General features: G+C 41.4%; 1 protein-coding gene across 1 annotated transcript in view; it reads left to right on the forward strand.

Moving 5' to 3' along the window:
- The window catches only part of LMNTD1 (lamin tail domain containing 1), a 299,068-nt gene that overhangs the window by 97,549 nt on the left and 184,323 nt on the right, over positions 1–17,196 (forward strand). The window contains exon 6 of the mRNA XM_037915372.2: positions 2,553–2,678. Within this exon, the coding sequence (XP_037771300.1) occupies positions 2,553–2,678 (126 nt within the window). The remainder of the gene's footprint in view (positions 1–2,552; positions 2,679–17,196) is intronic.

The following is a 17,196-nucleotide window of genomic DNA, read 5'->3' on the forward strand; positions in this document are numbered from 1 at the left end:
ATAATACCTTGCACTTTCATAGTGCCTTTCATCAAAGGCTCCAAAGGGATAAAGAAGGCCAAAATTCACATTCACATCAGCCACTTCTTAATTACAGATAATTATATACTTTTATTAAATAAAAACCACAATTTATCATCAAACTACATATTGGCAGGAAGATGATGTAGTTCTACACACCCACATTTTAAAACATGGGCTTAGTACAAATATGGTAAAGCATATTCCTTAGTGCATAGAATTTGTTTCTAAAAATGGATTGTGTTGCATGTTTTCTGTTAACTCCAGTAAAGATGAGAGCTTTTCAATTATTCATATATGGGAGTATCCATAATGGATTGAAGATGTATGGAATTAGTCATGCCTGTCTTAACTACTGTTGTTAGATAAACATGACAGTGTGTGATTTTTCTTTATTATAATAATAATAATAAAAATTTACATGTATGTGAATATATTGCTGGTGAAGTTGGAAGAACAGGTCCTTGGATTGAAGTCCCCTCTGTTTCAAAGCATAGTTAGAAGAGAAGAGCACAAGCCAGTGTGCCTCAAACCTGACCTTTAGGGATCCTGGTGGATAGTTCAGTCTCCATGACCATTCACTCCTTGTCCTCTGTGCTGAGGTTGTCAATGTGATGTAGACATCTGTCTAATAGGAACAGAACTGAGAACACCCATTTCACTGCACACTCATCACTACTGACTTGATTTGGAAAACAAACCCCTATATGGCGCCCCTCAGTGTCCAAGGATTAGATGTTGGCACTTTTCAAGCAGCTGAAATTTGTGCCCACTCTTTTAATAATTGGGGCCCGGCAGGCCTACCTCAGTTGTGGGCTCAACTGTAGGAAAGTGGATAAAGGTTCGTAAAGTGCACCAATCACCTATAACAAATGTTGATTGGAAAAGGTACAAAAGGGAGAAAAAAAGACTGGGTTAGTCCACACAAGATGTCTCCTGATAAAACTCAAGGACTGTGTTGATATCATGCCTGGTAAACAAGAGGAGTGTGGGACCAGAAGTCAATGTACCAAAATTGGTGTGTCGGAAATTATGCCTAAGTGGGAAGAAGAATAACAAGAAGATGGGTTATTCTGCCCATCAGCCCGTCTGGGCTTCCTTAAAAAAGGAGACTTGGAGGGAGAGCGGACTGGCGAGGGGATTTCTGGAGGAGGGAGGAAGGTTGACTTCTGCTCACTCCAGGGACTCTGTCTTTTGCTCATGAACCTTGAGGACCACTGGATCTGATGATGCCCAGACCTCAACACACCTGACCATCACCGCTGTCCCAACAAGACCTCAGCATGGAGCTATCACATGACACCCTGCTCTGGACTGGTACTCATATCTACTCTGCCCTGGCAGAGCTTTGGCTTCCTGCTTGCAGGCTATATCTGAGCCCTATGAGACTGGATTTGAGCTGGCTATCTCTCTGTGGGTCATTGTCGTGTATCTGGCATTTGTGAAAGGATCCGTTTGTAAAATCCAACTCTCAGAAGTTGCTAGGCAAGTGTCCTGCCTTCAGATTCCTGGAACACTGAGTGAAATTTTGTTTAGATGGTACATTGCCTGTCAATTAACACAGAATTTTATGGGTGGAGTTCTGTGAAAACCATTGTAAACTGGTTCAGACCAAATTAGAGCACGTTATAGTAGAGCACTTTCCTGCTCAGGTAGTTGAATTTTATCCTAATAAACACTGATCATATTCCATAACACCTTTGGACTCATAGCTATTACACCAAACACAACCGAGAGAATTCTAATTCAAGATAAAAATACTGTAAGTTGAAAGTGGAAGCCTGGGGTGCATGTAGCTTCTGTAACTTACATCCTTTTTTGCATACTGCACCTTTACATTTCTAAGGAGCCTTGCTGCTGTGAGAGGTTCTCCAGTCTTTCTGTTCACAGGGACTGTTATTACAAAGTGTGTCACACACACACTGCACTGTTGCACGGAGATTTTACACTTGTTATTTCTTTTGTTGACTTTCTTAATTTAATCTAAGTAATTGAGACTGGAGTACATGGTTGCTCTTTGTGCATGGGAAAACATGAAAAAAACCCATAATAATTCATACCTAGTATGTTGCATTCATAATTGTATAGCTCACCAAGATGCCCAGATCCCATGTTTATGGGAAAACACATTTGGGAAAAAAGCAGTAAAGACTAAACAAATATTATATGAATAAAAATCCCATGTCTTATGTGTGCAATTATAAGATCTATGAATTAATTAAGTTGCTGAAAGAATGAATTTCTGGTAAAATGCAGTGCAATGTAAAAGTAGATTAAAACAAACTGATGTGTATCTAGCTTGCTCCTCAGATACTTTCCAGACTTATTTTTTAATGAGTCTTTAGATTAATATTAATATAAAGAACTTTTGTGGGGGGGAGCAATAGAGACTGGGACAACTTCAAATCATGCTGTGTGTAAGAAATTTTGCTACTCCTACAGTGTGATTCATTGCCTAATCGACTTTGGCATTTGATTCCTGTTTTAATAATCATGTGCTTTGTCTAACAAGTCCCTGTACTCTTCCTCAGTTTCTGGAGTTACAAATAAGGTTGCACACTGATCGAGTCATGCTGGGGAAAATGCAAGAGGAGAACCAGCGCCTGAACCAGCGAGTTGATATGGTGACAGCTGAAGTCATGGCATTACAGAAGAAGGTGAGATCAACATAAATATAATCGAGGTGCTGCTATGGATTTTTGAAAACTGGAAGTGGGTTAAACCACTGCTCGGTTGTTATATCTCAGTGGCTTTGTGTGGACAAGTTTTCTTCTGCACACCACTGAGTATAATTTACTGTGTGGCTAACATCATAATGCTATTTATTTGAATGCATCCTGAAAAGCTTAGCATTCTCAGTCATGCAGGTTTTTGGAAAGCATTCAACTGCAATTTGCTCATACATTTCTTTGATTGCTGAACCGTCAAATAATCCAAAAGGGGAGATAGAATTTTTTTTAAAATTAGGGCTGATGCAATTTTAATTTTCTTTTTTAAAGTAGGAATATTGTGTAAATATTTAAAATACAAGTGGCACTTGGCCTGCACATAGCTAGGGGGGGAAATGCTTTTATTACTGTAAACAATAAAACACATTTCACCGCTGTGGAATACTGATTCACCAAATTACGTTCTGGTAGATTTGACACAATAATAATAATGAAAAAACTGTTTGTTACAATATAAACCTGTGCAAACAGTGTTGCTAAATTCCCATGAAGTGCTCTTTGTTCCTAATGACAATGACACTCCAGCCCCCAAAAACAAATGAGAGCTGGAAGCTTACAGGCTTACAAGCTTGTTTGTATTATGTTATGTAGCAACATTTGCCAACAGGTTTGAATATTTTAAGTGAATTGACTGCACTGTAAAGGTGTCTTGAGAATCAGTTCCTTTCTCTGTCCTCACAATGGTAACAAAATAGGCAGAGGAGTTGCAAAGCTTAGCCATTCTGCCAATGAACCTTAATCCTGAGCGGGAGGATAAGAGGATAATTTAATCTCTGTCCCTTATTCAGTCTTTGGCCTTTCTATGGAGATATCAGTTAGAGCCAGTTGTGAAGGGCTGTGGTTTGGACAGCTATCCTCTATAACCATGACTGTCAGCATCACAAGCCCTCATCCTCTCAGTCCCCACTCTGAGTTCAGTGTTGGTGGAGGTGAATTTGTCCCTGAGTCAGTATTCACTCCAAGCTGTAGTGGGATAGTATGGAGCATTGAACTGTTGGAGAAAGTGTCTTTTGGATGAGATGGAAAACTGAAGTCCTGATCCCTTATGGTCTTTAAATATGTTGCTGTTTGTACAAGACTTTGGATATTAATCCCAGTGTCCTGAGCCAGTTGTGATGAGATTACACTCCACCTATCTACATTTATTCTACAGTTGTAATTGGATACTGTATTCTTCCTCAGTTGTATTCCTAAACTTGTAGTGCTGTTAAACAACTGCTGCATTTTGCCCCAGCTATGGCCGTATTATAGTGGTGGGTGAAGTTAGTCCTGTCTATGAAGTGTGTAAAGCATTTTAGGACCTTTTTAGGTAAAAGGTGCTTATAAGTAGCTAGAGTTACCATTCTGTTCAAATCACAGAGGAGACACATATTGGATGTGGTCCAAAATTACTTCCATCCTGGGATTCATTTTTATTAACTCAAATAACAATGTAACATAATTCTCAAAGTAAGCTGTCTCTTGAGCTTGGCTATTCCATGTAGGCTTTTTCTCCTCCGGGACCTCTTTGTCTTTGCTCGAGTCCCCTCCACCTCCTAGAGGAACTCAAGTTTTCTTTTATACCTGGGTTGGAATAAATAGGACCAGCTCATAGGACATCAGAGAGAGTCAGCAACTGTAACTCTGCGTATCTATGGATAGTTCTAACACCTGACAAGACAACTTTGCAAAAGAGTCTTCCATGTCTGTGCAGGGTCCTTAAACTTCCACACTGTTACAGAGCCACATGTGTATATAACACATTCAAAATATTCAAATGTTTAGTTTTTTATTTGTGTCGTGTATTCATTTATAATGTATATCCAGCCAAAATAAGTAGCCAGGTTTCTGAGAGAGCTCAGCACCTGAGAGAGCTTGTTTGAAAATCTAGCTGTAAATGTCACAATGGAAGATGTGGGTACTGTTGTCTTGGGAGAATCTGGCCCCACACAATCAAGTACAGTCCCTCCATGACATAATGAACTTGTCAATAATGCTCAGCGCTTTGCTAAAAGACTTAGTCAGAAACTAGAGATCTGGCTTCTGTTCCTATCTTTCCTGTACACTTCCTATGTGACAATGGACAAAACACTTCATCTCTGTTTCCTTGTCAGTAAAATAGTGATAAATATCTAACTTGTAAGTTGTGTCTAGATAAGCGTAAAATGAATATTGTAAAATCATGGTAGTTAAAACATATTAATGAGCATGTTTTAAAAATACACTGTGTATCCTAGTCTGGATAAGTCCTCAGCAATGTAACACATTTAATTTTTTGGTTTGATCAGAAGGCACTTATATAAATGCAAAGTATTATTTCCGTCCCACTGAACTGAACTGTTTTTCCCAATTGCTGAATGAAGTATAATTTAGGGCTTCCGTTTCAAAACTAATATTGCATTCTTATTTGTACTGGTGGGTTTTTTTTTTCCGTTTGTTTGTTTTTTTAGGATAGAGCAGAGATATAGAAGCTAATTTTCAAACATTTATTATACATTCATTTTAGCACCAATGTACATCTGGCAAACCAATACAGTCCAATTTAAAATGACAAAAAGACTACTAGAGAATTCTCATAAGCTTAATACATCTGTGCTTTTAAAAACTTGGTCTGTGATAAAGCTATTATACATGATGGGTACAAACAAACACAACCAACAACTCCCTTCCCCCCACTAACTATTCTCACTATAAATATCAAGGCTGCAAAATCCATCTCGCTGAGATTTGTGAATTGCTTTGTTTCCAAGAATAGTCTTATAGTAAGGGTGTCAGCTGTTCTTTCTCCAGTTTACACTCAGACTCCATTAGAAATCATACACTGGATGCCCATCAAGCCTGAGGTCCCTGTGCTTACTGCATAGCTCGGAAATGAGACTTCTGATACTGTACTTGAATGCTACTGATAAAATACTTAACTATTTCAGATAGCGTGCTCCTCAGTCCTTCACTAGACTCTGAAATGCTTTCCAGTGTGTCATTGTGGAATGCACATGCACTTCCACAGTTCCTAGCAACAGTCAAAAGCAATCAGAGGCAGCTATCCAAAGAGAATAACATCTTTTTAGAAAGCTAGATTTCTTAATCAAAGGCAAAAGAGGAGACCATTGCAAAGGAACTGGACAAAGACCATATTTCCATTGCTTTTCTGTGAATAGTGTCCTTTGAAGGGAAAGAATATTAAAGAAATTGTGAGATGGGTAGCAATCTTGTGTGTATATCCTTTCAGATAAGGACCACACCAGCTGTTTTTATTGTCAGAAAACCTTTTATCCTACTAGAATTGTCTCTTGTAGCCTGACCACACTACTTTTTTGATTCAGGAGCCATCAGATGTTTATATCAGAAGGGCACTCCTTCACTTTCTGTATAATGAAGCACTCACCATTTACTCCGGGTGTTGTCTACGGCTTGCCAGTCTGTTAGAACTGGGGATCTGCAGAGGCAATTTTATAATGAAGAAAGGAAGGTTATTCTGCAGTAACTGGAGTTCTCTTGATCTGTTGTGTAGATCTATACGGCTTGTCCTTCCTTTTCAGCTTCTTTGTGGTTAAATTAGCTGAAGTGTAGAAGAATGGAAGATGATCACAGGGCATGTTCCTGTTACTACTGCATCTTGAAGTGGTAGATCCATGTTTCGTATGCATATTGCGTCTCTGCAACAGTCATACTGCTATTGAGCTATTCTGTTAACCACAGCATGTTAAGAAAATATTTAGAAGCCATTTCACGAGAGAGGAAAGCTAAGAAACGTTCCGAAGATCTCTTACACTCAGACACCCAGGGCAAGAAAAACTATACCATTCAATGAGAACCTTCCCGTGTACTTGAAGGAATGGTATTCCCAGCTTTTTCCTTCCAGTGCTCTTCTTTTAGACATGCCAGAATAAAAAAGTGGCAAGAAACCCCATTCTGTGCCATGCAAGTTCCCTTCCCCCTATGATCCCAGAGGATCAAAGGGAGGAGAAAGCATGTGATTGTCATTTTGGATGTGATCCCAAGGCCACTGAAGTCAGTAAGAGTCTTTCCTTTGACTTCGGGGTTTGGATCCTTTTGAAGAGGGTCAATCTGTCACACACTTGGGTCCATTGCAGCAGATAGGTGACATAATTTAAGGAAAGAAAGCTGGACAAGAGGTACCCCAATGGGTTAAAGGTTGTGGAGAAAGGCTAACCCAGAGTGCGTGTAAATTAAATCAAAGGAGATTATTGTGGAGCATATGATTTGTGTTGACTAAGGAGTTGTTGTATGGTGTTTTAATTCAGTGGATGTTGTGAGTGTACTCCAGGTGAGCAGAGGGTAGTGAAAGGTTATAGCAGGTATGAGTGATCTTTGGATGACCAGGATTGGGTCCTTAATAAATAAAAATGGGGTTTGCCTGGACACTGTCAAAGGCTAAATCCTTTGTATGTTTTTTGCTACCTTTTGATTTGTGGTTGAGAAGACAGTCTAACCTCATGCTTCAGATTGTGGGAATGTTTTTTGTCTTGTGTTTTTATTATTTTTTTACATTGGAAATATGAGAGAAGCCTATCTATAGATAGATAGACTGATTAAAAGAACCATGAAATATATTTTTCATTTTAATGTACATGTATCAAAACCTACATGGATTCTTTTTTATTGTTTTTTGAAGAAAAAAACTTTGGCAGAAATCATTTTAATTTACAAACCAATATGTGCAAAAGGATTACAAACAGCAAAATAACAACTACAGAGGAAAATCTATTTATCAATATATCCCAATGTGAAATGATCAAATATATTTAGACAATATTCTTCTGTCTCCTGTGGAGAAAAGTTTCAAGCTGCCATGTTAATACAGTATGTAATGTAGTGTAGCAGTATCTTTTGTGGACAAATTTGTTGCTATGCTCTGATATCACAGTGAATGTGATGTCACAGTAAAATCAGATCACTTGATATAGGTTGCACTTTCATTTGAAATGTAGACATTTCAAAGGCTATAAACTCCTATAGACCTTGATTCATGTAGAGAGAAATCGTTGGCTCATCAGAATGGATAACCTCCAGTCAGTAAGTGTTGCCTTTGTAGAAGATGATATGGTAAAAGCAGAAAATGTACATTCCTAATAACAGCCTAAAGCTTTTTAAGGTTTTTGCATGCTCTGCGCAACTTAATTTATGTATTGAACTAATAGCTCTTATATTCTTAGCTGGGGAGAAGTTGTTGGGTTGTTTTGGGGGGGGGGGGATTCCACCCCTTGTCTAGGGATTGGGCAGGAAATCTGTCAGTCTGGACCCTCCTGCAAGATTTCTAGTAGTAATTTTTACTTGCTAGAAACCAGGAAATACATGACCAATCTTTATGTTGGTATCTTGTTACTCTTACTAACCAGAACAAGGAAGTAGAGGCATGTGAGAATTAAATGGGGAAAGAATCATTTTATTTATTTCTTTAAAACCGGCTAATCAGTTTGGATTCAGGTCTGATTTTGAGTTTGGACTGGTTTCCATTATATCTGAGCTGGCTTGCCCATCCCTATGAAAGTATTAAGCTTAAAAAAAAATTCTGGTGTTCAAAACTTTTCTGGGTGTAGTTGATAGATTTTAAGGCTCAAACTCTTAGATTTGTGATTTCTCATTTAAAGTTGAAAAGTCCTTAAGCTGTGAACTGTTCTTGTAAGATTCTTACCTTTTGCATTTCTTCATTGTATTAACATGACATTGACATGACTTGTGTGTGCTAATATATATAAACACTGTATATAGAAAATGCACCTACCATTGCATCTAGCTACGTCTATCAGTTAAACAAACAAACAAACAAACAAAAAGCCATGGATACATAATTGACACAGCTTCCTCTCCAAAAAGATAAAGCTAAAGTTCAAACCAAACATTCCGTATTTATTCAATATTATATCTGTCTTTTCTTTCCATTCCATTTTTATCCATCTTATCTATCAATCACATACACTGATATAGATGTGGTTTGTTACCATATGGTACAGGTAGGGGTGTGTGTGTGTGTGTGTGTGTGTGTGTGTGTGTATATATATATGTGTGTGTGTGTAATATTTTATTGCTTTACATCTGTATTCCCTTGTTCAGAAACTTCCCTTATACATTAGGAGAAACCAGCGATTTCCTCAGGAGAGAGAGAGAGAACTGAAGATCTAAATAACCATTACAATTTTGAGCGCACCCTTTTAGGCATTAGTCCTGCAAGCTGCTTCCTGCCCGTGGACTCCTGCTAGTTAAGCCATTGAGGTGCCCTCCTGAAGGCTGTGGAACTCCATGCAAATGCAAGGGTCTGCCAGCATGAGGCAGGATTGGGGCATTAGTTATTTTTAATGCTACTTCTCTTTATACCAAAGTCTTTCATGAAGATAGCCTTTGCGCATTAACTTGTTTTTAACAAAAGGGCTTTAAAATAGCCAAATACAAAGGGATAAGTAACAGTCAGCATGGATTTGTCAAGAACAAATCATGTCAGACCAACCTGATAGCTTTCTTTGACAGGGTAACAAGACTTGTGGATAGGGGGGAAGCGGTAGACGTGGTATATCTTGACTTTAGTAAAGATTTTGATACTGTCTCGCATGACCTTCTCATATACAAACTAGGGAAATGCAACCTAGATGGAGCTACTATAAGGTGGGAGCTAAACTGGTTGGAAAACCATTCTCAGAAAGTAGTTATCAGTGGTTCACAGTCATGCTGGAAGAGCATAACGAGTGGGGTCCCGCAGGGATCAGTTCTGGGTCTGTTTCTGTTGAATATCTTCATCAGTGATTTAGATAATGGCATAGAGAGTACACTTATAAAGTTTGTGGATGATATCAAACTGGGAGTGGTTGCAAGTGTTTTGGAGGATAGGATTATAATTCAAAATGATCAGGACAAACTGGGGAAAGGGTCTGAAATAAATAAGATGAAATTCAATAACGACAAATGTAAAGTATTCCACTTAGGAAGGAACAATCCGTTGCATACAATCAAAATAGGAAATGACTATCGAGGAAGGAGTACTGTGGAAAGGGATCTCGGTATCATAGTGGAACACAAGCTAAATATGAGTCAACAGTGTAACACTATTGCAAAAAAAGCAAACATCATTCTGGGATGTATTAGCAGGAGTGTTGTAAGCAAGTCATGAGAGGTAATTCTTCCACTCTACTCTGCGCTGATTATGCCTCAACTGGAGTATTGTGTCCAGTTCTGGGTGCTACGTTTCTGGAAGGATGTGGACAAATTGGAGAAAGTCCACAGAAGGTTTAGAAGACATGATCTTTGAGGGAAGATTGAAAAAAATGGTTTGTTTAGTCTGGAAAAGAGAAGACTGAGAGGGGACATGATAACAGTTTTCAAGTACATAAAAGATTGTTACAAGGAGGAGGGAGAAAAATTGTTCTTAACCTCTGAGGATAGGACAAGAAGCAATGGGCTTAAATTGCAGCAAGGGAGGTTTAGGTTGGACATTAGGAAAAACTTGCTAACTGTCAGGGTGGTTAAGCACTAGAATGAATTGGCTACGGAGGTTGTGGACTCTCCATCATTGGAGATTTTTAAGAGCAGGTTAAACAGACACATGTCAGGGATGGCCTAGATAATACTTAGTCCTGCCATGAGTGCAGGGGACTGGACTACATGACCTCTTGAGGTGCCTTCCAGTCCTATGATTCTAGGAAACATGGTCACCAGTTTAGCACATCTTATTTGTACCCATAACCACTTCATATTCAATGGGAAATGGCAGGAGAGAATCTGTAGATGCAAGGTACAGCTATGGGAACTCCTGACCCTATCCTGTGTGAACACTTTCCTGGATGTAATATTACTTTCAAATATAAACTGTTAGTATGTAGGAAATACAATAATACTTTCCTTACATGAACTAACTTCCAAGAGGTAATTGATGAATTCATGTTATTTATCAACAACATAGGCCTTCCCATCAAATGCACTTGCAGTGATGCTGCATCTTTCTCCCTTTCCAGGATGTATTGTTATATATTCATAGCAAAAACTAAAAACAGATTTGTATAGCAAAGCAACAGGTGATCTCTTGTACCTTAACGAGACTGCATCCCATTTCTGCCACGCCAAATATAATATAATTTATAGCTAGCGTTGAAGAATTGGACACATCTGCAGCAGTAAGAAAACCTGCAACATAAAACTACAAGTAGCTGGCAAAACAAATGAAATGCAGAAATTTCACACTACATGTCGTGAGATGACAAATCCTGTCATGGTTAGAACTGAACAGGAGAGCACACATCACAGAGAAAAAATATTGGGATTGAATTTTGTTGTGGATTTTTATCCCGCAGCTAAATACATAAAAGTAGCCAAAGAAACCTAGCCTCCAGTTTCTAATTCAGATAAGTTACAAAAGGCCATAACAAAATACCCACTGATTTACTATCAATTTTCTTTTTATATCACCCCTAGAATACTGTGATCAGCAGGTACAGTGCAGCTGTTGTACTCAGATGACCACTTGTCAAAGCTAAAGACAAGGCATTCTCACTGAACAATGTCATGCTGTGTAACTAAATAGGATGAACCTCCTCGTTATTTGGAACTTCAATGAAAGACTTAGCTAGTGGCCCAACAGAGGTGCCCCTCTACCCCACACACAGTTGTGTATCTACAGCTCCTAAGGGTAAGGAGCAGAACACCCTGTAGGCCAACCACGGAAAGTGTTGAAGCTTAAAGAAACTCGGTTGCTTAAATCCTATGGTGACTGACATAAATAAAATGTATGTAGAGAATGATAGAATCTCTCCTAGGTACTAGAATTTCCTTACTTGTTAGATGATAATTAAAATCTAAAATTGTGATCACAATAGTGATTTTTCCCTCTCTTTATGTCTCATCTTACACACCTGTGCAGACTACCTAGATCACTGGTCACAGCGGAGGGTGAGAGAAGGCATCACAGGTGGGCAGACAGGGACAGGGAATGGGTGTAGTCTTGAGTCCCACTCTCCACACTGAACAGCTCAACCTGAGCTGGCATAGACTGAAAAAATTTGTTGTTGGCCAAGGGTAGTAGCAGGTTACTCTCCCATCTTTCTTCCCCCCAGAGAAAGAGGAGCAAGGGAATGAGTTTGTGGTCCTAGCTCTTTCAATAAGAAGCTAATAAAAGACATGGGATAGCTGTTCAGCAATGTTACTGAGGCAAAATACTGGAATTATCAAGAAACAATTAGAAATATCTTTGAAGGAACTGAAGTACTATGATAATTTGTGGCTCTGAGTCACAGTTTGTTCCTGGTTCTGCTTCTGGAATGATGCAGTTACAAGCTGCCCTTTATGCAGGATATCAGCATCTTTTCTGAGGGAGGCTGGGCAACGAAATATCTGTGTCAGCCTGACATTGTTGAGCCTTAAGTGAGCCAATACAGTACAGATAAGACATGAGTTTTCATCTGTATTTCTGAGCAGTGGTATTATTAATAGACCAAGGAGCCTGTAATTTCATCTGTGGTTCTCTACCCCTCTCTTGTGTTTCAAGATATCATCTTGTATTTTCCACCCTTCCACTTCCTGATTGATGTTGCAGGGACCCTCTGTGTTGCTGCTGGGTGTTGGAGAGCTTTATTCTCGGAATGAATGACGGCTCCCCGGTGAACCTCTTGTTTGGCCATATGTTGACATCCAGAACATTTCTGACAGCTATTGCAGCTGGCTATTGCAGCTACACAGTGCTGCTGGCTTCCCCCCCTTTTTATAGTCTAATAAAGCAAGTTGTATGAAATGTCAAAAAGCATGATTATTAGAGCTGGTGGGAATTTTTAAAATGAAAAAGGTTTTTTTGGGTTAAAAAATAGGGGTTTGTCAAAATGAATTTTTTCATTAAAATGTTTTGGGTTTGAGTGACATATTTTGCTTTTCATAGAGAAAAGAGAATTTCTTAGGTTTTGGTAGCTAAGACCAACAAATTTAAAGTGTCCAGTTTTCAGATTTAAAAACTTGACATTTTTGTAGAAAAGAAATCATCTCTCAACCACCTCTAATGACTATAATGTTTATCTTAACTCCCTTTTGAGTGTGGAATCATTCTCCATGACACAGCCCATGTTCTCCTCTCTTATGGAGAAACCAGTAAAAAGGGAGAAACATATTTGAGGACCTATAAGCTTAATTCACGGAGTTCCAATCAAGTTACCGACACTGATAAAATACATTAAAACAATAGCACTCACACTCTGATTTCCAGTGCTGTCTAATAGCAGAGCTGATTCTTGCAGTCTTACTTTGCTTCACCCAGGGGGATCCTAGCAAGAGGACCCAGTGGGACCCCATCTATGCATAGATAGCAGTTCTCTTTGAGAGGGACAACAGCGCCATTAGCTGAATGAAGATACTTGAGACCATGACATATTCTTTTTGTGGAATCCACGTACAGTGGTCGTCTGATGGTTTTAAAGATAATTCTGGTCATCACATGATCATGGTGAAGCTCCCTCTCATCTTGTGGGCAAATTACTGATGGAACAGAGGTGCTTCCAACAAGAAACTTTTTAACTTGAAAGAGGGGGGCCACAATGGAATCAGAATTGTGCTAGCTACACGAATCCTCTTTTAGGGCTCAATCCTGCAAGTGCCTGAGCACTTTAGCCCAATCCACAGAAACACTTAGGCCTTGTCTACACTACAAAATTAGGTCGAATTTATAGAAGTCGGTTTTGTAGAAAGCATTTTTATATAGTCGATTGTGTTTCCCCACACAAATGCTCTAAGTGCATGTAGTTGGTGGAGTGCTTCCACAGTACCGAGGCAACCGTTGACTTCCAGAGCGTTGCACTGTGGGTAGCTATCCTACAGTTCCCGCAGTCTCTGCCGCCCATTTGAATTCTGGGTAGAAATCCCAATGCCTGATGGGGCTAAAACATTGTCGCGGATGGTTCTGGATACATATCGTCAGGCCCCCTCCCCTCCCTCCCTCCATGAAACCAATGGCAGGCAATTGTTTCGCACGTTTTTTCCTGAGTTACCGTGCAGATGCCATACCCCGGCAAGCATGGAGCCCGCTCAGCTCACCGTCACCGTATGTCTCGTGGGTGCTGGCAGATGTGGTACTGCATTGCTACACAGCAGCAGCTTATTGCCTTTTGGCAGCAGACAGTGCAGTATGACTGGTAGCCGTCATCGACGTAGGCCAGGGTGCTCTTTTAACCGACCTCGATGAGGTCAGTGGCACCTGGGCAAACATGGGAGTGGCTCAGCCAGGTCATTTCCCTTTTAAGTTTCATCTCATGGTGATTGAGTCCTACTGGCAGTGCACTTTTAATCAGCAGCCAGGAGAAGACGATGGCCAGCAGTCATACTGCACCATCTTCTGCCGAGCACCCAGGAGATGATGATGGCTAGCGGTCGTGCTGCACAGTCTGCTGCCAGCAAGATGTATAAAGACAGATGAAGTGGATCAAAACAAGAAATAGACCAGATTTGTTTTGTATTCATTTTCTCCTCCCTCCCTCTGTGAAATCAACGGCCTGTTAAACCCAATTTTGAGTTCTATCCTTGAGGTTTTGAGTTCTATCCTTGAGGGGGCCATTCTGTTTCTCGCAAAGCCACCCCCTTTGTTGATTTTAATTCCCTTTAAGCCAAACCTGTAAGCCATGTTGTCAGTCGCCCCTCCCTCTGTCAGAGCAAAAGCAAACAATCGTTTTGTGCCCTTTTCCCTGGATTGCCCGAGCAGGAGCAGATGCCATAGCATGGCAAGCATGGAGCCTGTTCAGCTCACTGCAGCAGTTATGACCATTGTAAACACCTTGTGCGTTATCGTGCAGTGTATGCAGAACCAGCACCTGAAAAACCAGGCGAGGAGGTGACGGCAGCGCAGTGATGAGGACATGAACACACTTTTCTCTAAAACTGTGTTCCCCTGCAATTTGGAGATCATGGTGTTACTGGGGCAGGCTCATGCCGTGGAACGCCGATTCTGGGCCCGGGAAACAAGCACAGAGTGGTGGGACCACATAGTGTTGCAGGTCTGGGATGATTCCCAATGGCTCTGAAACTTTTGCATGAATAAGGGCACTTTCATGGAACTTTGTGACTTGCTTTCCCCTGCCCTGAAGTGCAAGAATACCAAGATGAGAGCAGCCCTCACAGTTCAAAAGCGAGTGGCAGTAGCCCTGTGGAAGCTTGTGACGCCAGACAGCTACCGGTCAGTCGGTAATCAATTTGGAGTGGGCAAATCTACTGTGGGGGTTGCTGTGATGCAAGTAGCCAACGCAATCATTGAGCTGCTGCTATCAAAGGTAGTGACTCTGGGAAATGTGCAGGTCATAATGGATGGTTTGCTGCAATGGGATTCCCTAACTGTGGTGGGGCTATAGACGGAACGCATATCCCTATCTTGGGACCGGACCACCAGGGCAGCCAGTATATAAACCTCAAGGGGTACTTTTCAATAGTGCTGCAAGCACTGGTGGATCACAAGGGATGTTTCACCAACATCAACATGGGATGGCCGGGAAAGGTTCATGACGCTCGCGTCTTCAGGAACTCTGGTCTGTTTAAATGGCTGCAGGAAGGGATTTACTTCCCAGACCAGAAAATAACTGTTGGGGATGTTGAAATGCCTATAGTTATCCTTGGGGACCCAGCCTATCCCTTAATGCCCTGGCTTATGAAGCCGTACACAGGCACGTGGACAGTAGTAAGGAGCTGTTCAACTATAGGCTGAGCAAGTGCAGAATGGTGGTAGAGTGTGCGTTTGGATGTTTAAAGGGTCGCTGGCGCAGTTTACTGACTCGGCTAGACCTCAGTGAAACCAATATTCTCATTGTTATTACTGCTTGCTGTGTGCTCCACAATCTCTGTGAGAGTAAGGGGGAGATGCTTATGGCGGGGTGGGAGGTTGATGCAAATCGCCTGGCTGCTGAATACGTGCAGCCAGACACCAGGGCGATTAGAAGAGCACAGTAGGAAGCGCTGCGCATCAGAGAAGCTTTGAAAATCAGTTTCATGACTGGTCAGGGTACTGTGTGACACTTCTGTTTGTTCCTCCTTGATGAAAACCCGCCCCCTTGGTTGCCTCTATATTCACTGTAAGCCACCCGCCCTCCCCCCTTCAATCACAGCTTGCTTGCAAAGGAAATAAAGTCACTATCATTTTAAAAACATGTATTCTTTATTAATTGATTATAAAAATAGGGAGATAACTCACAAGGTAGCCCAGGTGGGGTGTTGGAGGAGGGGAGGAGGGAAGGAAAAGGTCACTTTAAAACATGTTGAATGCCAGCCTTCTGTTGCTTGGGCTGTCCACTGGGGAGGAGTGGTTGGGTGCCAGGACCCTCCCACCCCGTGTTCTTGGTTGTCTGGGTGAGGAGGCTATGGAACTTGGGGAGGACGGAGGGCAGTTAAGCAGGGGCTGCAGCAGCAGTCTGTGATCCTGCTGCTGTTCATGAACCTCCACCAGACGCCAGAGCATGTCCGTTTGATCCCGCAGTAGCCCCAGCGTTGCCTCATGCCTCCTCTGATCTTCCTGCCGTCACCTCTCCTCACATTCATCGGCCACTGTCCTGTACTCTGCTATTGTGTCCCTCCACACAGCTCTGTCAGTGCCAGATGACTGCATGAGCTCAGAGAACATGTCATCGTGCGTGCGGTTTTTTTGCCGCCTTATCTGAGATAGCCTTTGGGACGGAGGAGGGAGGCTTGAAACATTTGCAGCTGCTGGAGGAAAAAAAGGGAGTGAAGTATTTAAAAAGCTACATTTGACAGAATAATGGCTATACTCTTCCACGGTGAACAACACTATTTACATTACATAGCACATGTGATTTTGGTACAAGGTCGAATTTTGCATCTTATATTGAGTGCCTATGGCTTTGGTGTTAGAGATCACACACGCAGGGCCGGGCAACAGAATTCGGCTTGCAGGCGGCCACGATAAGCCATAGTCTTTTGGCTTCTGCAACCTTCATAACAGCAGCCCCCTCCTTTCCCATACCAAGCAAAGCCCGTTGAGTTGGCCATTTAGTGCTGCAGTTTTCCTGTTAACGTGCAGCAGCAGACACCAAACTAACCCTTCCCCCCATCTAATTCTCTCGGATGATCGCTTTTCCCCTCCCCACACCACCTGGCTGGTATCAGGGAAGATCCCTGCTAGCCAAACGCGAACAGCTCAGCGTCAGTGCCGCTCCCACCCCTCCCCCGCGTGGTTAACTGCTGGGAGGATTTCTTTTCAGCCACAGGCAAACAACCCAGTAGGAACGGGCACCTCTGAATGTCCCCTTAATTAAATTCCCCTATTTCAACCAGGTTACCATGAACGATATCACTCTCCTGAGGATAACACAGAGAGATAAAGAACAGATGTTGCTTGAATGCCAGCAAACACCGGGACCATACACTGCCAGGCTTTGCCATGCAATGATACCAGATTACTTGCTACTAGCATGGCATGGTAAAGTATCCTACCATGGAGGATGGAATAAGGCTGCTGTCCCCAGAAACCTTCTGCAAAGGCTTTTAG

Source organism: Chelonia mydas, chromosome 1 (assembly GCF_015237465.2).
Source record: "Chelonia mydas isolate rCheMyd1 chromosome 1, rCheMyd1.pri.v2, whole genome shotgun sequence".
In the NCBI taxonomy this organism is placed as follows: Eukaryota; Metazoa; Chordata; order Testudines; family Cheloniidae; genus Chelonia; species Chelonia mydas.